General features: G+C 22.1%; 10 protein-coding genes across 10 annotated transcripts; 6 read left to right on the top strand and 4 right to left on the bottom strand.

Annotated features, from left to right (window-relative positions):
- Nucleotides 1-583: 583 nt before the first annotated feature.
- Nucleotides 584-1,849, bottom strand: PNEG_03357 (hypothetical protein). Its single transcript, XM_007877248.1, has 7 exons — nt 1,843-1,849; nt 1,536-1,653; nt 1,192-1,480; nt 1,011-1,146; nt 844-966; nt 741-798; nt 584-693 (listed from the first exon to the last, which is right to left on the bottom strand). Exons 1-7 carry the CDS (start codon nt 1,843-1,845, stop codon nt 644-646), a joined length of 777 nt encoding a protein of 258 aa, XP_007875439.1. The 5' UTR covers nt 1,846-1,849; the 3' UTR covers nt 584-643.
- A 457-nt stretch (nt 1,850-2,306) lies between these two features.
- Nucleotides 2,307-4,311, top strand: PNEG_03356 (glycerol kinase; the record flags this gene model as incomplete). The annotated part of the gene is made up of 9 exons (XM_007877247.1): nt 2,307-2,357; nt 2,413-2,645; nt 2,694-2,923; nt 2,967-3,285; nt 3,328-3,437; nt 3,488-3,589; nt 3,634-3,714; nt 3,771-3,937; nt 3,982-4,311. The coding sequence occupies 9 exons, from the start codon at nt 2,307-2,309 to the stop codon at nt 4,231-4,233; spliced, it is 1,545 nt and encodes a 514-aa protein (XP_007875438.1). The 3' UTR covers nt 4,234-4,311.
- Nucleotides 4,312-5,040: 729 nt separating this feature from the next.
- PNEG_04342 (hypothetical protein) lies at nt 5,041-6,096 on the top strand (the record flags this gene model as incomplete). The annotated part of the gene is given in 7 exon segments (XM_019757853.1): nt 5,041-5,046; nt 5,160-5,201; nt 5,689-5,694; nt 5,719-5,745; nt 5,858-5,963; nt 5,994-6,062; nt 6,080-6,096. The coding sequence occupies 7 exon segments, from the start codon at nt 5,041-5,043 to the stop codon at nt 6,094-6,096; spliced, it is 273 nt and encodes a 90-aa protein (XP_019613323.1).
- A 52-nt stretch (nt 6,097-6,148) lies between these two features.
- Nucleotides 6,149-7,722, bottom strand: PNEG_03355 (hypothetical protein; the record flags this gene model as incomplete). Its single annotated transcript, XM_007877245.1, has 3 exons — nt 6,149-6,798; nt 6,841-7,506; nt 7,548-7,722. The coding sequence occupies 3 exons, from the start codon at nt 7,720-7,722 to the stop codon at nt 6,149-6,151; spliced, it is 1,491 nt and encodes a 496-aa protein (XP_007875436.1).
- Nucleotides 7,723-10,052: 2,330 nt separating this feature from the next.
- Nucleotides 10,053-11,340, bottom strand: PNEG_03354 (hypothetical protein; the record flags this gene model as incomplete). Its single annotated transcript, XM_007877244.1, has 5 exons — nt 10,053-10,754; nt 10,797-11,012; nt 11,052-11,147; nt 11,188-11,238; nt 11,286-11,340. The coding sequence occupies 5 exons, from the start codon at nt 11,338-11,340 to the stop codon at nt 10,087-10,089; spliced, it is 1,086 nt and encodes a 361-aa protein (XP_007875435.1). The 3' UTR covers nt 10,053-10,086.
- A 1,610-nt stretch (nt 11,341-12,950) lies between these two features.
- Nucleotides 12,951-15,377, top strand: PNEG_03353 (hypothetical protein; the record flags this gene model as incomplete). The annotated part of the gene is made up of 6 exons (XM_007877243.1): nt 12,951-13,376; nt 13,424-13,574; nt 13,623-13,694; nt 13,739-13,808; nt 13,856-14,004; nt 14,047-15,377. 6 exons carry the CDS (start codon nt 12,951-12,953, stop codon nt 15,375-15,377), a joined length of 2,199 nt encoding a protein of 732 aa, XP_007875434.1.
- A 387-nt stretch (nt 15,378-15,764) lies between these two features.
- PNEG_03352 (hypothetical protein) lies at nt 15,765-16,494 on the bottom strand (the record flags this gene model as incomplete). The annotated part of the gene is made up of 2 exons (XM_007877242.1): nt 15,765-16,267; nt 16,311-16,494. The coding sequence occupies 2 exons, from the start codon at nt 16,492-16,494 to the stop codon at nt 15,873-15,875; spliced, it is 579 nt and encodes a 192-aa protein (XP_007875433.1). The 3' UTR covers nt 15,765-15,872.
- Nucleotides 16,495-18,119: 1,625 nt separating this feature from the next.
- PNEG_03351 (fructose-bisphosphate aldolase, class II) lies at nt 18,120-19,672 on the top strand. The gene is made up of 10 exons (XM_007877241.1): nt 18,120-18,211; nt 18,264-18,290; nt 18,339-18,440; nt 18,481-18,689; nt 18,744-18,852; nt 18,901-18,956; nt 19,001-19,116; nt 19,163-19,317; nt 19,363-19,476; nt 19,519-19,672. Exons 1-10 carry the CDS (start codon nt 18,137-18,139, stop codon nt 19,627-19,629), a joined length of 1,074 nt encoding a protein of 357 aa, XP_007875432.1. The 5' UTR covers nt 18,120-18,136; the 3' UTR covers nt 19,630-19,672.
- Nucleotides 19,673-19,863: 191 nt separating this feature from the next.
- On the top strand, nt 19,864-21,015 carry PNEG_03350 (hypothetical protein; the record flags this gene model as incomplete). Its single annotated transcript, XM_007877240.1, has 5 exons — nt 19,864-20,018; nt 20,063-20,144; nt 20,185-20,486; nt 20,538-20,689; nt 20,732-21,015. The coding sequence occupies 5 exons, from the start codon at nt 19,864-19,866 to the stop codon at nt 21,013-21,015; spliced, it is 975 nt and encodes a 324-aa protein (XP_007875431.1).
- Nucleotides 21,016-22,341: 1,326 nt separating this feature from the next.
- On the top strand, nt 22,342-22,657 carry PNEG_03349 (hypothetical protein; the record flags this gene model as incomplete). Its single annotated transcript, XM_007877238.1, has 3 exons — nt 22,342-22,461; nt 22,507-22,557; nt 22,598-22,657. 3 exons carry the CDS (start codon nt 22,342-22,344, stop codon nt 22,601-22,603), a joined length of 177 nt encoding a protein of 58 aa, XP_007875429.1. The 3' UTR covers nt 22,604-22,657.
- Between the last annotated feature and the right edge of the window lie 1,065 nt (nt 22,658-23,722).

Below are 23,722 nucleotides of genomic sequence, written 5' to 3'. Positions count from 1 at the left end.
GATGTATTTGTAAAATATATTTTTGTGTAATTGTAAAATAATCTTTAAAAGATAAAAAAATAAGTATGTTTTAATAATTTTTTGGATTATTGTATTAAAGAATTACAAAGTTCTTTTGTATATATAGTAAATTTAATAAATAATTATATAAATAATCTAAAATATTAATAGATTATCGATTCTGTAGTTTTTGATAATATATTAAAAATTATATCGTATTATTAAAATTTAAGTTTAGTAATAAGTTATTTGGATTTGTATTAGTAGGATTATTCAACAATATAATTATAAATTAATATATGTTTTGTTAAATTTTTTGGAAATATTGTTTTGATTTAACGTTATTGAAAATCTATTTCTTAAACTTTAATATTTAAATAATGGATAATTAAAATGCAGATGAATGCTAACAGATTTATTAACATATTAACTATTAAAAGCATGTTTATTGCAAAACCTTATAGTAATTACAATAGATATATGATAATTTATTTGTTTATAAATAATAACATTTATAATTTTATTTAGATTAATTCTTATTCTATATAATTTTTTTTAGTATCGAAAATAAAAATTTAAAGTTTGATAATAATTCTTGATATTATTTATATAATTTGATTATATATGATTAAATCCCAGTAGATCAGTCAGTAGTCTTTTGTTTTTTAATAGCATTATTAATGCTTTTTTGACCTGAAAATATAAATCACAATAAAATATTAATATAACTAATTTCTTACCCATTATACCACCTCCCCATATACGCCTAGATTCATCGTATTTATCATTATAATTAACCTATACTAACTAAATTTTTACTCAAAAAAAAAACAAATAATTTACTCTAATAGCTGAAATTAAAGTAGCTAGTGTATTTTTATCTTCGGACCTAACCTCGGTAAAAGCAAGCACCGCTGACATTTTTCTATGAACAACAGTTCCAAGACGTGCTTTGTTCTTTATAATCTATTTTAGATGAATAATCAATAAAATAATTAAATAAATTATACGCAGTATGGAACGCCCATTTTTCTGCAAAGCGATGGCAAATACACTACCAATTCAATAGGATCAACATCATTAGCAATTATTACAAGTGATGCTTTCTTATTTTCTATAAGAGATACTATATGATTTAATCCACTTCTAATTAAAAAATTAGAAATATTTAGATAAATAGAAATAGCTTACTTGACATAAAAAGGCTTTTTTTCTAAATCTTTTGCTATAATGCCTTTAAAATTGTTTTCTGCTTTACTGAGAAGTCTTTGTTTTTTTTCAATTTTAGTCTCAGGCCTATACTTATTAAGAAGTTTAAAAAGTTCAAGTGCAACATTTTTGTCCAAAGTAAAATTAAATTGATAAATCGCCGGAGGAACTTTTAAACGCATGCTTAGAATTCTTCTTTGTCTTTGAATTTGTACATAACGAGGCCATTTAACAAAACGTGTCAGATCGCGTTTAGGTTGGATATCCTGACCTAATAATAAATAAGAAATGGAAGCATTCTCCAAAAAACTAGGCCTGATTCTCACCAATACTAAAGTTTTTAGGTTTTTTTTCGAAAAGAGGATTCTTAGATTCAGATTTCGTAGTTGAACTTTCTGTTGGAAATGTCTCTACTATTTTTTTTCCTGCATTTGCTTTAGAAGGCTAAAATAATGAAAGTTAGTTATCATCTAATTAAAAATACACTTTGCTGTATCTTAAAATTATTTTCTTTTATTAGTATTTTGTTTAAGATATTTGGCATATATAATTCTACAATATTATCTTAAAAAAATAAAGATACATTGCATTTCTCTGGGAAAGAGATCTTGTAAATTCATAAAATTAACTTACCATTTTTTTATTATTTTTTTTTAATTATTATATAATTCAATAAAGCTTTTCGAATTATAGATAATATGACTGTTTTTATTTTAAACCCTGATTTTTGGATGATTACATTTTTATAATCTATAAAAAAATATATTAGAATATTTTTTTATTTTATAATTATGTACAAATGTGTTATTTTTAAAATTTGTATAGTTTGATAATGATAAGTTTATTTAAAAATAATTTATCTTATTTCTAATTTTTGATTTATTGAAAATCAATAATGAAAAAGATTAGTGTAAAATCTATTTTATTTCATATTAGGTTAGCATTTTATTAAGTAAAATGATCGCCCATATTAAATATTTTTGTATAATGTTTAATGAATTTAAATATTGAAGTTTGACAGGAAAATAATAATATTTTGTCCGTTTTTTTATTTTATTACGTTTTTTATTTTAATAAGTTTAACTATTGAAAGCTAGATGAGTTTTAACTCAAAAATGTTTTCAGAATATATAGGTGCCATTGACCAGGTATTTTTCTTTTTGCTATAGGTCGAAGATGTTTCATATTGTTTTAAACTAATAGGGAACTACAAGCACTCGGTTTTTGATATTTGATAGAACTGGTTCTATTGTATCTCTTCATCAGCATGAATTTAAGCAGATTTACCCTCATCCTGGTTGGATTGAGCATGATCCTATGGAAATTTTAGAATCTGTTGAAATTTGTATTAGAAAAACAATAGAAGATTTTGTTAAAAAAAATAAGAGTGTTCGACAAATTAAAGGTCTTGGTATTACAAATCAGAGAGAAACAATGTATGTTATAGAAATATTTCTTAGCCACCCAAATTAAAAGCTAGCAAGAGTTGTTTGGGACAAAGACACCGGAAAACCTCTTTATAATGCAATTGTATGGTCGGATACTCGTACTATTGAAGTTGTACGTGAATTAAAACAAAAAGAAGATGCTTCTGAGGTTCATAAAATATGTGGTCTTCCTATTTCTACATATTTTTCTGCTGTTAAACTTCGTTGGCTACTTGATAATGTTAGAAGTGTTCGAGAAGTTTACGATAGTGGCAGGCTTGCTTTTGGTTGATTGTTTTTTAAACTTAATTAATTCTAATTGATTATTAGGGACTATTGATTCCTGGCTGATTTATAATCTTACTGGTAATATAGATGGTGGCATTCATATCACTGATGCTACGAATGCTTCTCGTACGATGTTATTGAATATAAGAACTTTAGAATATGATGAATCACTTATTAATTTCTTCGGTCTTGAAAAACTCCACCTTCCGAAGATTAAATCTTCTTCAGAGATTTATGGTGAAATTTCTAGTGGTCCACTTTGTGGAACTCCACTTTCAGGATGTTTAGGTGATCAATCCGCAGCTTTGGTGGGACATTTAGCATTTACTCCTGGATCTGCTAAAAATACTTATGGAACTGGGTATTTTTTATTATTATTATTATTTTTGTTAATAGTTTTTAGTTGTTTTTTGCTTTATAATACTGGTGAAACACCAGTTATTTCAAAAGAAGGTCTTTTAACAACTGTTGGGTATTTTTTTAAAGGACAAAAGCCTGTTTATGCTTTGGAAGGTGCATGTTTTTAGTGGCATAATTTTACATTTTTTGATATTTTATAATAGGTTCAATTGCTGTAGCAGGTGCTGCTATAAAATGGTTTCGCGATCAAATGGGAGTTATTACTGAAGCATCTCAAATTGATGAAATGGCTGCATCTGTAGAGGGTAGTGTTTTTTTTTATTGATTGCTTATTTTTACTTTGAAGTAGATACTGCGGGCATTGTTTTCGTTACTGCTTTTTCTGGTCTTTTTGCTCCATATTGGCGTGATGATGCTCGTGGTACTATATGTGAGTATTTTGTTTCCTTTTTAAAAAAAATATTGTCTTGATATTTTTTTCTAAAGTAGGAATCACAAATTATACTACTAAAGAACATATTGCTCGTTCAATATTGGAAGCTATTTGTTTTCAGACTAAAGCAATTTTGGATGTGATGAATAGGGATTCTGGAAGCCCTTTAAAGTGTCTTAATGTTGATGGTGGAATAACTAATTCTGATATATGTATGCAAGTATGTTAGAAGTTTGTATCTTTGTTGTTTTATTCATTTTTTAGATCCAGTCTGATATTGTTGGTATCGATGTAAATAGACCTCAAATGCGCGAAGTTACTGCACTAGGATCTGCTATTGCTGCTGGTCTTGCTGTTGGAGTTTGGAAAAATGTAGAAGAATTGCAAAGTGTTAGTGCAGGAAAGACATTTGTTTTTTCTCCAAAAATTAGTGAAGATAAACGAAATCGTATGTTTTGTTTATGGGAAAAGGCTGTTCAGAAATCATTAGATTGGGAAACTGGAAAGTCTGAATAATGTTTGTAGATATTGAAAAGGTATATAATTATTCTTAATTTTATATTAGGTTTAATTTTTTTTATTTTTAATTTGTAACAACAGTGATTTTATTATTTCTAAATATATTATTTGAAAATTGTAAATTATTTTTTCTAAATTTTATTATGTTTAAATAATAGGCGCTTTAATTGGTACATATTTGGGATTTAAAAATCGGTTCAATGTGTAATTTGAAATACCTATATTTGGAAGTATGTTTAAAAAATATAAATAACCTACAATAATGTGATTGAGTATTGGCAATGTCTAATTACTTTATAGCATATTTAAAAACTATTTTTTTTATAAATGACTAATAAAAATGTTGTTTATATATAATTGTATTTAACATGATATTATTGAATAGAATTTATGATAATGCTTTATGTCTGTCTTACTATGTTATATGTTTTACATAATTGAAAGTTGCACTATTTTGTGAATATGTTTATATATTTATAAATTTTAAGAGTAAAAAATAAAAATTTTGATAATTTAGTTTTTTCGGATACGAAACTTGTATAAAAAAATGATTTTGTTTTTTAATATTTAATATTAGTATTTTAAAAATAAATATATAATTTATACGTTAAGAATATGATAAATGTTTTGAGAAAAAAATATCTAATATTTAAAAATAAATTATTGGAAAAAGTGTAGATACTCAATTGTGTATTAAATAGTGATTATTACTGCTTTTTTTATAATTTTAACGTAACTTTTTTCATGTGTTCTTATTTAAATTATGTATCAATGTATTCTAAATTACATTTATTAATTATATAAATGTTTGTTTATTAAAAAAAAATATATGATTAAACGATTTTTTTTTTTCGAATGTGTAAAGTTTTGCAATGATTTAATGTAAAAATATTTTAATGTTATTAAGAATATACAATATATAGAAAGTTGATATGAATACTGATCATTTAATGATATATAAAATTGTTAATATAACATTATAATATAACATTATAATATTTTTTTTTAAATTCATCTTATTGGAAAATATCTTAGGACTTGTTTTTATTTTGATAATATTTAATTGTCTATACATGGTGTTTTTTCTCGGTTAAGTTATTGGAGTATATAATAATTATAACGTTATAAACTAACTTATTAATATTATAATAAAAATGACTAATACTGATTAATTCTATATTATATATAATAATTTATATATGTTTTTTTGTTTATATTTTTTTAAAAAACATTTCTATAGAATTTTGAATAATCAAGATGCTAATTGCTTTCATATATCTTTTTTGTAATTCAACTTGTTTGGCTAAACTGTGTTCATTATTTTTTTGAAATTTAGTACGATAAATTAGATTTAAATGATATATTGAAAATTAATTTATGATTAATAATAATTGAATTTTAATTTACATTATTTTTATGTTTAAAAATATATTGATATGATTTATATTTAAGATATATGTATTATTTTTTTTATTTCTTTAGTTGAATACTAAAATGTTTCGGTTTTTTGTTAAGATTTTTGAATTTTAAAACTGAAATTTCTACTCATATTGATTGATTATTCTCTATGATTATTGATTTATGAGTAGTTTAGTGTAAAATATATCTACTAATTATATAGTCAAATACCTTTGCAAAATCAATTATAAGCGTCTTTTATACCTTTTCGTTAAATGGAATTAGAATATCCTTGGATTGCGCTATATACAAATTTAATTATGTTGATAGTTGTATATGAATATGAATTATATAATTAGTGTTTTTGCCAAATATTTATAAAAAGTGTTGTAGAATTACATATATGAGCAATAATATTATATTGAGATGTAAATATTAAATATAGTAACTAAAATTGATTAAAAAAAATGGATTGAATTATGTGGTATAAAAATTATATTTTTTTTGTAAAATTTTAATTCTTTAGGTTATCATGATAGATTTTATATCGGAGAAGATCTAATGTTGCTTTAGCATCTTCTTTACTATCATGTCCATCTATAACATTTGTTTGTATTTCTCGTTTAAGATACTTTTTTGCAAGATATTTTAATGAGCATTTGTGTTGTAATCCTTTTTTATGCTGAAATAATAATGCTGTATCTATTATACGTTTATGAATAAGTCTTATAGCTATTAAATCATTTTCTAGACCATGTCCTATTAATATAGTTGAATTGCATAATTTCAATTCTATAAAAATGATATTATGTAATTCAGATAATGTTATTTTTGCATTGTTTAACGATTTAATGCCACTCCAACGAGTATTTAAGTCTAAAACTTCGTTTTTTGGCTTAATTAGTTTATCAAGTAGCAGATTTTCGTTAATATCATAAATAGTAACTCTAGCTAATTCCATTCCTCCTGTAGTATAAATCATTTCACAGTCAAGAACTGCTGCAGTCAAAAACGATGATTGTATAGGTGCTTGAGATTCAACAAATTGTATTTGTGCTGATAGTTTTGATGGTGATGTAATTTTGAAGACATGATGAGGTGATGTTATGCATCCTTTTGAATCTGTATTATTCTCATAACAACATGAATATATTTTATTTTGTTCTTATATGTTAAATAATATAATTATTGTTATAGGAATATTACCATAGCTAGTTTTGATTAATTTTCCCCAATGGTAATTGCATTTTGTATAATTTTTTTCGATTGAAAATGGCATGTTACACCTATCGCAATGAAAAAAAATATCAGTTGTCTGTGTTTTAGGTATAGGTATCTCTAAAATATATCCTGCTGATTGAAGTTGGGCATCATTTAATAGATATTTTTCAAGATCTGATAGTGATATATTCATATGTTTAAAATTTAGAAACATATTATCTGGTATTTCTTTTGTTTTTTTGATATCTGTCTTTTTCAAAGAAATTATAAAATTTTTGCATGAATTGATATAAATGGATTTATTTTGATAAGTTGAATTTAGAATTTCAAGTTCCTTTTCTAATGATGTATTTTGTGCTAAAATTTTATTTTCATTAACATCTGAATATATTCTTAGAAATTCCTGTTCTATAAGTTTAAAGAAATGGACACGAGTTTCATGAGGTATATGAAGTGTAGGTATAAATTTTGGACCTATATTATCTATTTCTAATTTATTTTGTGAAATGTTATTTTTGACATTTTCTTCTAGATTATTTAATTGATCGGTATATATGAAATTATCATTAATTTCTCTTTTTTTATGATGTAGTGTTTTATTATAAAAATTGTTATTATGTGAATTTGTTATGTTTATGTTTATACTATTGTCTACTAAAATTATTATTTTATTAGTTAATATTTTTAGATACTTTGTAATAATGCATTAGAAGTAGTAGATCCATGTGATAGTTTTTGTTTTTTTGCGTTTTGATATTGGGGTTCAAAATAAGAGTGACCAAAAGGACATAATAATATATCGCATTTATTTTTTTTTCGAATATGTGGACATATAATATCTTGTAGAAAAATATTATTTGAAAACATTTAAGTTTAATATAGGTATAAAATCTAAAAATTATATAATTTTTTTGTATATTTCAGCTTAAAGAATCGACAGAAATGTATAAATTAAATATTTTTGATTGGTTGATTTTATCCTAATATAAAAGATATTTAGATAATATGTAATAATTATATATATAATTTAATCGAAAAAAAAATGTTTTAGATTTTTAGATATTTTTAAAAATATTAATGAACTAATGTTAATATTTTAATAAAAATATAAAAATTAAAGTTTAATTTATGAATTATTTATTTAAAACTTATATGAATATTAAATATATATAATATAATGACTTTATAAAAATTATAATTTATAAATAAATTATTTTTTAATTAAAAATCTATATATAATGATATTTTTATCTTAAATATATTTTTTAAAGTGATATAAATTATCTATATATTATCTAAGTTTTCATGATATTTTTGGAAATTTTATTTTAATTTTGTAATTAATTTATACTACATTTAAATATATATTATAAATAATATTTTTTTTAATACACTATCTCAAATTAGTTATATTTAATAATTATATAATAATGTTAAAAATATTATATTAAAATTTTATTATCTTAAAATGTTAGATATTCAAAAAAACTAACCAATATTTTTTTATATCTATCAGTAACATTTTTATATGATTAAACCTATAAATTTAATCATATATAATTTTTATTAGTAAATTATATTCATGTTTATATTTATATTTAATATATCATTTTAATTCACATTTTTATTAAAAAAATATTTTTTTTACTATTTTTGCCAATTTAATTTCATTTATTATATTAGTCATATTTAGTAATTATATTTATAAAAATGTTAAAAATATTATATTAAAATTTTATTTATTTTAAAATGTTAGATATTCAAAAAAAGCAACATAATATTTAAAAATATATGCTTCATAATTTCAAATTATTATAATTAATATATAATTTTATATCTCGAAATTTGTATATGATAACTAATTTTATTTTTATTCAAAAATAATAGAAAAATTTTATCATAATTTATAACATTTAATAATTACAAAAAATATATTTAATTCAAACATATTTATATAAAGCTAAAATAATATATAATAAAAACATAAAAACTTCACTTTATTCAAAACCAATAAAATTATGTATATTTTTAATTAGATTTCAAAATTATTAAAATACAGAAAAAAATATAATACACCTTAACATCTAACGTTTTCTTATAACAAAGATTTCAAACACTAGTAATTCGCTATTATCAAAAAAATAAGTAAAAGACCTAATAAAATAATAAAAATAATATATTTATCAGTAATAAAACCAAAATAAAAATAGAAATGTTAAAATCTTAAGTTTATAGAAATAAGATATACATAGAAAAATTCATGATCAAATGCCATAAGTAATAATATTAATAAAAATATCGACAAAAGTAGAAAAAAAATACAGATTACCTATGCATAACTGATCAATTATATCATTATTTCTAGCGCCCAAGAATATAAAATGTATCAAACATAAACTATTCATGCTTAGCAATATATTCAAGCTATAAATAAAATTAAACTTATAAGCAATATATATAATTATAATACTATATTTAAAACCCAGTTTTGACAATCATTCAGTAATTAAGAACAACATTTAATAATATCAGGGCAAATATATGAAAAAAATATACCATAACCAAATTACCATTATTTGCTTTAAATTTCAAATAAACTAATTACCAAACACAGTATTTTCTTAACCATATTATAATTGCTATTGTTCGTTAATAAATTGTTATTCTTTAATATAAACAAATATTTGTCATAGATATATTTTCCTATTTGCATTAATTTCTATAAAATTTTTGCTTAATATATGTATGTAATATATATATTGCATGCGTATTAAAACCTCTTAAATCATTGAAAATGAACAATAGAACAGTTCCATCCTTATTTCTCAAGATACTCAGCAATATAACCTAACATTTCTACCAAGAATAAATCATTCAAGTAAATCATTTAATCCAAGTATTTCTAATCATTAAGCCCCCTTTAAACATATAAACATACACATCTATTATTTTAAATAACACCACTGATTACTAATAAAATATAGAAAAAATCACCAAAAAACATTAATCACCAATATCACAAGCCATAATTACCTAATAAACATAAATATCAATATAATATACTTTTTCTCTTTTTATTACTTAATGTCCCACTCTAATACCAATATCAAAATCAAGTTAAATAAACATTATATGTAAAAAGCAACTATAATATCATATAATGCTCAAAAAAAACCATTACAACAAATTGAAAATACACCACAATATTTTTTTTTCAAAAAAAATATAAATTTAACACAAAACATTTAGTCCAAAACCATTGTTATTCGAAGTTATACCAAGATTCTTAGCATCATCACTCCAAATCCGACCATTCCAAGGAACAGATTTCCCAGAGCCCATATATTTTTTGAGAAAAATACCATTATACATATCATTCTTCAAAACTTTTCCACTAGAGAAAGAATATTGTAATGGCTTCACAACAGTAGATGTATCTTGAACTTGTTGATTTAACGGATCAACAGATAATGATACACTAGATGACTTTGTCCCAATAGGCGCCAAGATATTTTTAACTTTATTTGTAGATACTAAAGATAAAACTTCATTATTTTCCATGATATTTTTTTTCCTATAAAAAAATGGCAAACTTTTCTTAACAGAATCACCAATACCAATAACATTATTTCCAGCCCGACTTTCGACAGCAGCATTTAAATTTGTAGAATACTCCTGAAAACATGTAAAAGGATATATATGTGATGACGATTCTCGAGGCAAAAATAACGTAGATATTGAAGAATTCTTCAAACCTAGCTCTTCATATATATAATCAGGCAAAACCCTTGGGGTCTCTGAAAATTTCGAATACATCATATCATCATTTGCAGCAGGAATGCCATCCTTTATTAAGGGAGTTTTAATTCTCTCACGAGAAAATGGTAATTGTTCAGAACCTACTACTATTATCATAAAATAAAGACAAATCTAAATTATACCAGATCGTTCTAAAGCAGTATAAATGCTACACTCACTATAAGATTTGTTTTTCCGTCGAGACAATGGAAATTGTTCAGTATGACTGGCTGTTCTTTGGTTATAATAATGCTGATTTGCATGATAAGACAAGGGATTTGCGGCAGGTTGAGAATGCATATGTTCTAATTCATAAATACCTGTTTGCCGACCAATCAAAGGATATGAAGAACGATAATCTAAACAATTTAGACACAAAAAATTGATATTAAATCTACCATGTTCAGAATAAGATCGTGCAGCGAATTGTAAAGAATTTTTCCAAAAAAATAATTTTCCACATTTAACTAAATTTTCTATCGCTTTATCGACATCTAGAAAAATAAGATAGACAAAAAAAAAAAGAAGTATTACCATCAAATTGAGAACTAAAAGGAATATCATCACTAAAAGAATTCGGGATCACTTACAAGCATTAATAATTAATAAAATCATAAATGCATAAATGATACTTTTCAAATCATAATATGATCTAGGATGACCTAACAAAGTTTCAACACAAGACATAACTCCAAAAATCTGTTGAAGGTATTCTTAGAAACCATACTATTAATTGATAAATATCCTTACTATATATTTTTTTCTAAAGTCTCCTTTTTCTCTTGTCACTATTAAACTCAAATTTAACTAAAATCTTTTGATACAATCAATACTATCAAAATCTATCTATAATATATACGAGTATCTAAAAATTACGGACTTAAGAAAAGAAAAATAAAAGAATTCCCGAGAAAATTATTATAAAAAAAAAGCCTAAAATTTTACAATCGCTGTTCTACGAAAATATATACAGTATTACCCTAAAAAATATTAAAATTATCAAAATATTTTATAAACAAAAAAGAATCACTAAAAAACAAACTATTTTTCAGGAAAAAAATAGTTTGTTTTTTACTTTATAATTTATTAACTTTATTTTTTTTTGTCAAAATATATACTTTTAAAAATATATAAAAATACAAAATGTTATAAAAAGAATATGTATAACACTATTTATATAAAGTATATATTCATATTATTATTATTATTAAACCATCAAAAAAATATAAAATCATTATATATAGGTATATTTTTATATAACAATTAAATACCAGTTATATTACATGATATTACTATTAATTATTATTAATGAAAAATAACATTAAATTAAAAATATTTTATATAACTCCACATGTAAAATAAAAAAAAACATAGCAAAATATATACTTAACACATCTCTATATTTTACATAAATTACAATATTAATGTCATTCAATATATACAATTCAATAAATATTTAAATATTTCAATATATCATTTTATATTTCATTTTTATAAAATTTGTTTTAATATTAAACATCATAAATTATTCAAATGCTAATGAAAAATCAATTTAGATTATTTATAATTTTATTTAAAAATAAGATATTTATTATGCGTTGAATATTCCTAAATATTTTCTTAAATTATTTATAAAGATTCAATAGATATATGTTTATGATTTTTGTAATGATTGAAATTATTTATGGTTTAAGAACATTATAACTTTTTATCTAAATATATTATTTATCATAACTTATTAAATATTTATTTAAACAATTTCAAACCTAAAAATCAATAAAATAAAATTTTAATCGAATATAATAAAAGATCTTTAATATTTTTTTTAGCCTTATTTTTGTTCACTAAATAATATTTTATAGAAATGATCCGACATTATTTATTTAGCCCTAATATCATAAAACGTATTACGACGGAACATTTGTAAAAGCATTAAACATATTTTTATCCGAGTTACATTATTATTATAAAAAAAAATTAAATAAAAAAAAAGTAAATGCATAAAAACATATTATTACGATTTAAATAATATAATATTATACACTAAAAGAGATTTAAGCAAGTTAGAGCTAAAAATTAAAAAATAAACAAAAAGTAAAAACAAATATATTTTTTAAAGATAAACTAAAGAATTTTTGATTATTCAATTGTAAGAGTAACATTATTTACTAACAAATCATTGTCATTTGTTAAAGGGCTTCATATTTCAGAAAAAAGGGAGGAAAATAATTAAAAAGCATTAGAAAATAAAAGAATAACACATCTTATTTTAGAAACTTCAAAAATATAATATTAAAATGGAAACTACAAAAGAATGCCTCAAGTTTAATGCAGAGTGTATAGAAAAAGACTATTCTAAACATCTAGAATTATCACAATCTGTATCTCAATTAAACAACAAAATTTATTCTAGTTCTATATCTCATTCATTACCATCAATATCTGAACAATCAAATAAGAAAGAGCTCCAGAATATATCTTCATTGAGGGATTTTTTGCCTTGTTCTTCAGTATCGGAATCTCTAACTACTATACCTTCAAAAATGCCCCTAATTACATATCCTCAATGTCCGTATGAAACAGCACTTGTGAACTCAAGGCGACGAATTCCATATTCTTCTTGTATAGAGAGACCAATAGACATATTCGAATGGAAGACTAGATCAAGCCTTTCAACAAAAAATGAAGATCTAATATCTAGTGATATACTACAACTTTATGAAGTAAACTTTTTTTCATTGTTCCTTAGTGTCCACTAATCTCTAAAAAGACTCTTTTACCATCTTCAGAAAATAATAGTCGCTGGACAAAGTTCCTGAAAAAATTAACTACTATTCTTCAAAAAGAATGGCCCGACAAAAAAATAACAGTACAGGCATTCGGCTCTACTGTAAATCAGCTTTGTACTAGTGAGTCTGATGGCAAGCATTTTTTTTTCATAATTGATTACATTTTCTTATTTTTATTAGTGGATGTTTGTATAACAACAATAGAAAAAGAACATGCAAATACATGCAAATTGGCGAAAGTGCTTGCTAATTGTATGTATTTTTTTTACTATTATTAATTATATTTATCTTATTAGATGGCATGGAAAGAGTTGTATGCGTACCTCATGCTAAAGTACCGATTGTAAAAATTTGGGATCCTAAACTGTAAGTTTACACGTATGTATTATTTAATTATATTTTAAACATATTAGTTCTGTTGCCTGTGATATGAATATCAATAACACCTTAGCTCTTGAAAATACTCGAATGATTAAAATATATGTTGAAATAGATCCTCGTGTAAGGCCATTAGCCATGATTATTAAATATTGGGCCAAAAAAAGAATTCTAAATGATGCTGGTATGAAGTTCTTGCGAATCTAATTTTTATTTATATAAACAGCTGGTGGAGGAACATTATCTTCATACACTTGGATATGTATGATAATTAATTTTTTACAAATGAGAAAGCCTCCTATTTTGCCATCTCTTCATCAGCTTCCTCATGAGCAAAATGAAAGTAGTCTGATTGAGGGAATAGATGTTAGTTTTTTTGATGATATAGATGCACTCAAAGGCTTTGGTGAAAAAAATACGGAAAGTTTAGGAGGTTTATTATTTGCATTTTTTCGAAGATATGCGTATGAATTCGATTATGATCATTGCGTTATATCTGTTAGGCATGGTCATTATCTTTCGAAGTCAGCAAAAGGATGGCATTTAACTCAAAATAATCGTTTATGTGTAGAAGAACCTTTCAACACGAAAAGAAATCTTGGAAATACGGCGGATGATACAACAGTGAAAGGTCTTCAAATTGAATTCCGTAGAGCATTTCATCTTATAGCAAATCATTGTGATCTTAAAGAAGTTTGTGCTGATTATATTTTTACTAATGAGGAAAACATTTATAAAATTAATCCATGTTCTCATCCCTTATATTATCAGATTTCGAAATCTAGTTATTCAAGTAATGCACTACATCCGAAAAACGACACATATTATTATAAAAATAATTATAATATTCAAAGATTTCAGTATCAACAATGCTCGAATTATATGAATTATTTCTCATTGAATACTTATGGTCTTGAATTTCTATATTTTTCTAATCCTCCTGATAAATCTATATATTATGATTCAAAAAGCCACACATTTTTCTACTATATTTCAGGTATTGGTCCTGATGGACTAATGAAGTATTATCCTGTAGTCAAAGAAAATCATTTACTTTCTTCTCAAGATATATTTCATTCACCTTTCCCTCTTTGGAAAAGAGATCAAAACATTTGCAATTTAGAAGGTCATTATATCCAAAAAACAAAAACATCTTTAAATTGTTCACCATATTCTATTTATCACGAAAAAGAGAGTACTGATAGCGAAAGTTTTTCTAATTTTTCATTTATACCGCAATTTATTCCTTTAGCAAAAGATGATGTTTCTTGTGAATTAGCCATTGCTGAAGAAAAAGAACTTAATGAATTTCATAAAGAATTTATATCAAACTCAGAAAAATCTTGTAATATCCCGTGCAAATATTTGTCTGAAGATCAAGTATCTGAGTTTACACCAGAAGCAGTTTCATTAGATAATTACAGAAACTCTAAAACTATTGATTCATATAGCAACTTTTATTTCGTTCCTGAAGAAATGCAATTACAATCAAACAATTTTTCTAGTTTTTATGAATCTAAAATAAATACATCAACTATTTTATCAAATAATGGTTAATATCTGAAATGATGAACTTTTATTTATATACATGCATTGTTATTAGATAACTGAAAATTTTTAAGATATAACAAGCCTAATGTTAAAAAGGTAAATTTAAATAATCAATACATAACTATGCCTTTAAGTTCGAATACATAGAAAAAATCGTTAAATCATTACTCCATCGGCATACTAATTTCTTACATTTTTTGTAAGCAATATTGAAGTCAGATAGAGTTTCAGAGACAAACATATATATAACTTTCCGATAAGATTCTAATATTTATTTATATATAATTGGGAAATATACTTATTTTTATCAACACTTTAAAATTATATAAACAAAAAAACAATGCAACATAATTTTTAACTACCATATTTTATAATTTATGCATCTTAATAAGTCTACGAATCTCAAATATTATATGTTTTTAATAGCATTTTGAACAATAGATGTTTTAAAATGCAGTTATATTCAACATCTAATTATTTTATTCTAATATCGATTTTTTATTATTCATAAATTGATGACATTTGCTTTTTTAGTCTTAAATTGATATTATTAATTCTTTCATCCCATTCCAAAAAGCAGTCGTTAACAGCATTTATACCTATTTCATACCAAAGTTCCAAGATTTTTGCTATTCTTTTTGATAAATGATTCAATTGAATTTCAAAAGATTTAATAGTCATTAACAATATATGAAACTGTGGAATTTTAGAAGCAGCTTGAGAATATATATTTGAATCTGGTATAGATAATTCTTTTATAGAAAGCATTTGAGACAAAACATTATTATATAAATGTAAATTTAAAAAAATTAATCGAATTTTTTCATTTCGAATTGTATTACATGATTTAAACAAAGAATAAACCTTTTCTTCCAAAAGAAAAGAGTAGCTATTAACTATAAAAGTGTGAATGCTAGATAAATCGAAATATATACATACGAAAATTCATCATTTTTTTTAAAACTTCCGATTCTTTTACTAAATTATTAACTTTTGTTTCAATGAAATCTACAAAACAAGGTATATTTAATGAAATAAATTCATCTGAGGCTATATTATTCGAACCATAAACAATGTTTTCTATTCTAGATAATCTTATTTCTATTATTTCTTTTTCAGTCATAATACATTAAACATCTAAATCGATTCAATAATTTTAATTTACAAAAATTTAAATTTTTATTTTAAAGATCAACAAAGACAATATATATGTATATTATTAAGAATCATTATTTTATAATTATTATGTATAAATATCAAAAATAACTTTTAATATATCATTTATTAAATATCTTTCAATTTTTTTAATATTAAGTAAACATGCAAATATATATTTTAACTCATTCTAGAAAAAAATATAAAAAATGTGTAAATAAATAATCAATAGAAAATACCTTTATTTGAAATATAAACATGAATATCTTATATTTCTATATATATTGAAAACAATTAGATATTAGATTTTTTTTGAGAAAACTTTATATAACTTTAAAAATAAGTTTATAAAATATTTTTTTTTCAATCAGTCAAATTCATAACATAAACAGAATTTTGGCTGTTATAACTCAAAAAGATTAATAATTGTGAAAAAATAGTATTACTATGAATATACATTACATAAATAAAACTAAATGAAATATTTTATCAACATATATAATGTTTTTTCTTAAAGTTGTACATATATATATTTCTCAAAAATAACTTTTAAATATTTTCATTCTTAAAGATAGATAGTTTTTATTTAACATTTTATTTAATAACTCTACTAGATATTAATCTAAGAAAAATCAATAAATTAAAAATAATAAATCTTTTAAGTTAAAATATTTTTTCTAACACTTTAAAAAATGTTTAAAAATATGAAACATTTATAATTCCGTATAAAATTATTACAATCATCTATGGAAATACATTAAAGCTATATCTAAAAACAAATTTAATCTTTTATATAAAATTAAAAATTAAATAAAATAATTTTATGTTAAAATTCACAAAAAAAGTTCAATTTATATAAAAAATCTTAAATAATCATATGTTATAAAATTTTAACATATAAAATACACCAAATTTTCATAAATAACTAATAAATAGTATCATATAAGAATTATTAAAAAATTTTATACAATTACTAAATTATAAAAACTTAAAATATTATAATTTTTTTAGGTATAAATTAATAATAATATTTATAAAGATATGTTTTTTAAATAAACATAACTATTATAATCATGTAAGACTCATTAATGCATACATAATATATAAAAATCTAAAAAATTTCGTATAATATAAAAAGTATCAATTTTTTCAAACAAATATATTAATTTATCATAAATATTTATTTTAACTATAAAAAAAAATCTAAATCAATTATGATGACATTTAATTTTAAACATACAGTATAATAGTATAGCTGAAATTTAATATAGATTTTCTAAAAGCGTTAATATTTATTTTCTCAATAACTATTTCTACATGTGATTCTAAAAATTTAAATATTTTTATAGCAATATATATTAATACAATTCATATTTTTCATTAAATATACATATAAATACATATATACATACAAATATATATATTGAAAACTTGAGCTTTAAAAATTTATTGTTTAAATCTTAAAACAATAAATACCATTTAAACGAATAAATTTCATCGAATCATTAATTTTAATATAAATTTATTTCTAATTAAAAGTAAACATTTATGGTTTAAAATAATTAAACCAAAAATTAATATAAAGCATAGACAAACTGTAGGAACAAACTATGGGAATATCTAGTATAGTTCCAAATGGGGTTATCACTGGTGATAATGTACTTAAACTTTTTAAATATGCAAAAGTATTTAAATTACAAAAAGCAAAAATATTAAGACTAACAAGAAATTTCACAGGACAATGAGTTTGCTATTCCGGCAGTTGTAAGCTCAAATTATATTTTCTGAAAACTTAAGTTAACAAATTTAAAGAATTGCACATCATCATCAACCATTATTGCTGTTTTAGAAGCAGCAAAAAGTACAAACTCGCCTATTATCATTCAAATATCACAAGGAGGTGCTGCTTATTTTGTAAGGAATATATAAATTATAAAACATTTTAATATTCTAGGCGGGAAAAAGTCTTAACAACGATAAACAACAAGCATCCATTGCCGGTGCTATTTCTGCTGCTTATTTTGTAAGATCTATTGCTCCTTTTTACGATATTCCAGTAATTTTGCATACTGATCATTGTTCCAAAAAACTTCTACCATGGCTAGATGGCATGCTCGATGCAGATGAAAAATATTTCAAAATTTATAAAGAACCTCTCTTCAGGTACATCCTAAGTGTTCTTAAATAGATATGTATTAATATATATATACTTATTAGTTCGCATATGATCGATTTATCTGAAGAATCTAAAGAATCTAATATTGAACTTACAAAACGATACCTTCAACGTATAGCACCAATGAAACAATGGCTTGAAATGGAAATTGTGAATTTTTCTTATTTTTCTATAATTCTATACTGATTATTTATTAAGGGTATTACAGGGGGTGAAGAAGATGGAATTAATAATGAAGAAGTTAGCAATAATAAGTAATATTACTAATAATATTTTTTTATATTTTTAAATACAACAGACTATACACACGACCTGAAGATGTTTTTGATGTTTATTCTGCTCTATCAGCCATTTCACCTTATTTTTCTATTGCAGCAGCCTTTGGTAATGTTCATGGTGTATATGCTCCAGGAGGTTATTATTTTTCAATATATGTATATTTTTTAATAAAAAAAAATAGGAGTATTTCTTCGTCCAGAACTTTTAAAAGCACATCAAGATTATGCCAAACAAAAACTTAGATGTAACGAGAAACCTCTATTTTTTGTATTTCACGGAGGATCAGGGTCATCACTTGAAGAATATCACGCTGCTATTAAAAACGGTGTGGTTAAAGTATAATATTATCTATATCTAAAATATTACTAATTTCTAATGTAGATAAATATTGATACGGATACCCAATTCGGTTATTTAGAAGGCGTTCGTGACTATATCTTATCTAAAAAAGAATATTTAATGTCTCAAGTTGGAAATCCAGAAGGATTAAATAAAGTAATATAATTTATATTGAAAAGTATTTTAATTAGATTATAGCCAAATAAAAAGTTTTTTGATCCTCGTATATGGCTTCGCGAAGGGGAGAAATCTATGTGCAATAAAGTTCGAGCCCTTCTTAACGATTTTAAAACAATAAATACACTATAAACTTTTAAATTTTAACAAAATTTAAAAAAAATGTAAATTTACTAACATTTTTTAATATGTATAATTTCAAAATACAAAATATTTTATTATAATTCTAGAAAGAAAACAGCATTATTGTATGTTTCTTATATGATTTATTATTTAAATTTTATATTTTAACAAAAAGATTTTATCTATTCTAAAACACTAGAAAAATTAAAATATAACAAAAAATTCTTAAAATATTATTTAAACATGGGCTATTCCTCTTATAAAGGGAAATGGTATTTTGATAAGGAAGATTTCAAATATACACCATCTGTAAATGACGGCTGGAGTTTAGAAAAAGAACAAATAGATAGAGGTAAAGGCGTTAATTTCATTATACAAGTAGGCGCTAGATTAAAATTGTAAACATATTTTTTTTGAAAAGAAACAAAATCTAATTAACTAGACCTCAACTTACACTTTCTACAGCAGCAGTTTTTCTTCATCGTTTTTATATGCGTTTTTCATTAGCTAAATATCACTATTATGTTAACATAAACTTTTTTTATGTAAAATTAACAAAAATAGGAAATTGCAGCAACATGTATTCTTTTAGCTACAAAAGTAGAAGAATCATGTAGGAAATTAAGGAATATAATTATCGCATGTGCAAAAGTTGGACAAAAAAATCCAGATCTTGTAATTGATGAACAATCTAAAGAATATTGGAGATGGAGAGATGTGATTATATACAATGAAGAAATACTATTGGAAGCTTTATGTTTCGATTTAACAATTGATCATCCTTATAAAGATCTTTTAAAATATATAAAACATTTTGGTAGCAAACAAGATACAGCGAAATCTGCATGGGCTTTTATAAATGATAGGTAAATCAAAGTTCTATCGAAAAGCTTAACATGAATCTCATATAATTTTAGCATTAGAACTGCTATTCCAATAATTTATAAACCCCATATTATTGCAGCAGCTGCATTTTATTTTGGAACTAAACATACATCAACAGTAATTAATTCGATAGGGAATAGATCATGGTGGGAAGTTATAGATGTGGATATTAACGAAATAAAAGGTAAAAAAGACAATTTTATGAAATATACTAAACTTTATAAAGAAGTATGTAAAATAATGACTAATCTATATGAATCCATACCAATGCGAGGATTATATCCAGCTTTACAATCAGATACTACAAAAGTACCATTACAAAATGACTTTCCTAAAACTTCTGATCAAACAAAAGAATTATTTCATGATCAAAGTAAAGGAGTTAAACGAAAAAATGAAGATTCTTTTATTTTAAATACATCTAAAGATCAAAATAAAGTTGTATTTAAAAAAAAATTAGATGAATTAAAAAATAATGATCATCAGAATATTAAAAAACAAAAACAGTAATCTTGAAAAAAATCCTAATTTAGACGATGACTAAAAATTATATTATTTCAATGTTTTCCTAAAAAGAATGATCAAATCTTAGAATATACATTTTTTTAAGACAATTTAATATATAGAAATTAATCTAATTAATGCAATATAAAAATTATAAATACAATTTATTTATTTAAACAAATCAAAATTAAAAATGCTATTCAAAGTATTAATAAAATCCGAATAATACATTTTTTTTGAAAAAAGATAATAATATTTATAATTTTATTTATTTTTATTTGTTAAAATTATTCCAAATTACTAACAGAACAAAATTTATAATACATTCATATATTGATTTTCACTAACAAATAGATTTCAAAATACTTTAAACTTTAAAAGTCTATAGAAATATATTTTTAAAACTTCTTTTTTTTATTTAACTATAAAAATTCTTTATTTAATTCTACTATATAAAAATTTCGAAGTGAATATCAGAAAACATAAAAAAATTTAGAAAAAAAATTTTACAAATTTAAAAATTTTACTATTGAAGAAATGTATAAAACTTTAATCCTCATAAAGGTAAAGATACTTTCTATCTAATAAAAATGTTATAATTATTACTATCTAAAATAACGGTAAAATTATAGATCTATAAAAAATAATAAATAAAGTCTATACAAACACTTCAAATAAATAAAACAAGAATATATATTAGTCTAAAATAAGACTACAGAATCAAAACTATATAGACCATTATACATAAAAAAATTTTTAGTTAAAAAGATAAATTATAATATTAAAGTAAGCAAAAACCAAAAAGAAGCCTTAAAACAAAGATATATAAGAATTCATTAAAAAAAGTTGCATTCAAATCAGAATTTTAAGAACAATTATCTTTTTTATAGCCTCTTTGTTAAAAAAATTATCTTTGTTTCATGAATGCATTTCATTCCATAAAATCCATTCTTAATAAAGTCTAAATAATTCCCTAAAGTCACGATATACTAAATACAAATCTTCATAAAAAATACAATTCAAGAAAAAAAATACAAAAATTATTTTACTTTATTTAATAAAAAATTCTAATATGTTTCTATTTTCTTACAATTCTGAATATTTCATCTTTATTAAATCCCATAACATTTATAAAAAATTACATTCAAATCAAATAATTTTACAAAAATTATAGAAATAACATTTAGTAATATATAATCTATTCATATATGTTATTTTTATATAAGCAACTCTTATATTATTTATATAATAAAAAATATCAAAATATATTAATTTTTTATATAATTTCAAAGCATCAAAAACTTTAAACAATTTAAATAAAAGTCTAAAAAGATGTCAAACAAAAAATATAAAATTTTTTCAACAAAAAATAAAAACATTATTCAAAATGCTATAGAAAAAATTAAAACAACAGAAAACCAAACTATTCTACTATCTATTGCAGTGTTTACAGTAAAATTTTAAAAACTAAAGTTACCAAATATTAATAGGTTTTAGAGTGCAATAATGTTTTTTCAAAGTAATTGGGCAGAAATACTTATACCTCAAGTATATTCTTACTGATAAACACATTCTCTAACAAAATAAGCTTTAATTTATATTTTATTAAATAATTCTTTACAAAAAAATAGAAAAAAATAAACGTACATACATTTTTATTTTTTCAAAATAAATAATATCAATTAAATAGAATTAAACTTTTAAAATTCTTTTAATAATATTTTTATCTTATAATCTTTAAATATAATATTTTCTTAAATTATTTATAAAAATGACATGTCCACTTATCTAGAAAAGTAAAAAATAATTTAATACATAAGAAATTATTAAACTCTTTCACAAGCTTTTTGAAATAAATTCTAAACTATTATAATTATATCAAAAACATTAATAATAAAAATTTAAAATTTGTAAATACCTTTAAACTAAAAAATATTATAAATATATTTAATATTCAAAAATACATACATTATATAATTATAACATCATTTACACTTATAATTTCAAATATTCTTAAATTAATATTATTTATAATATTATTAAAATTCTGCATTTACATGAATGAATATTCCAATTAACATAAATTTTAAAAATTACAAAAACTCTGTCTTATTTTTAATATAATTAATAATAAAATAGATTTAATAGAAAAAGTTAATAAATCTATTTTTTTTAAAAAAATTATTTATATATTAATATTTCTAAAAAATGATATAAATCGAAAATTTATTTTTTAAAAAGATACTATATAAAACATATTATAATCATGAACATTTTATTTTTGTAAAAAAATTTAACTAAGTCTTTTAATTTAACAAAAGGCATAATAGAATAACTAATGTTAATTTACTAACTCTTAATTTCATATATTATTTAAATATTACATTATTTTTAAAGTTACATATTTCTCAAAATATTTTCCAAAATTTATTAAAGGCTAATTATATTCACAATAATTTTGAATTGTTAATACTTATCAGAAAAGAAAATTCAAATAGTTTTTATAAATATACCATATTTCAAAAATAAACATTTACAATTACAATAAAAAAAATTGAAACCATGTTTTGAGAACAGAAAAACTAATATATCACTAAAATTAATAATATAAATATCTTATAAACTATTGTATCTTATTTTTTATTACAAAATTCTACCCAAACTATATCAGCTTATAGTTTTAAGATAAAAATAATAAATAATAAATATATAT

This window comes from Pneumocystis murina (genome assembly GCF_000349005.2).
Source record: "Pneumocystis murina B123 chromosome Unknown supercont1.17, whole genome shotgun sequence".
NCBI lineage: Eukaryota > Fungi > Ascomycota > Pneumocystomycetes > Pneumocystales > Pneumocystaceae > Pneumocystis > Pneumocystis murina.
This window is presented reverse-complemented; position numbering and strand designations above follow the sequence as displayed.

What these genes read in the sequence shown, in the direction of transcription:
- PNEG_03357 (XM_007877248.1), bottom strand. An exon ending in ACCTAAAAACTTTAGTATTG is followed by an intron (nt 1,481 to 1,535) that starts GTGAGAATCAGG and finishes ATTTATTATTAG; the next exon opens with GTCAGGATATCCAACCTAAA. An exon ending in ATGGGGAGGTGGTATAATGG is followed by an intron (nt 694 to 740) that starts GTAAGAAATTAG and finishes TTATATTTTCAG; the next exon opens with GTCAAAAAAGCATTAATAAT.
- PNEG_03351 (XM_007877241.1), top strand. Translation starts at nt 18,137, where the DNA reads ATGGGAATATCTAGTATAGTTCCAAATGGGGTTATCACTGGTGATAAT. An exon ending in AACTTTTTAAATATGCAAAA is followed by an intron (nt 18,212 to 18,263) that starts GTATTTAAATTA and finishes GAAATTTCACAG; the next exon opens with GACAATGAGTTTGCTATTCC. An exon ending in GAAGAAGTTAGCAATAATAA is followed by an intron (nt 18,957 to 19,000) that starts GTAATATTACTA and finishes TAAATACAACAG; the next exon opens with ACTATACACACGACCTGAAG.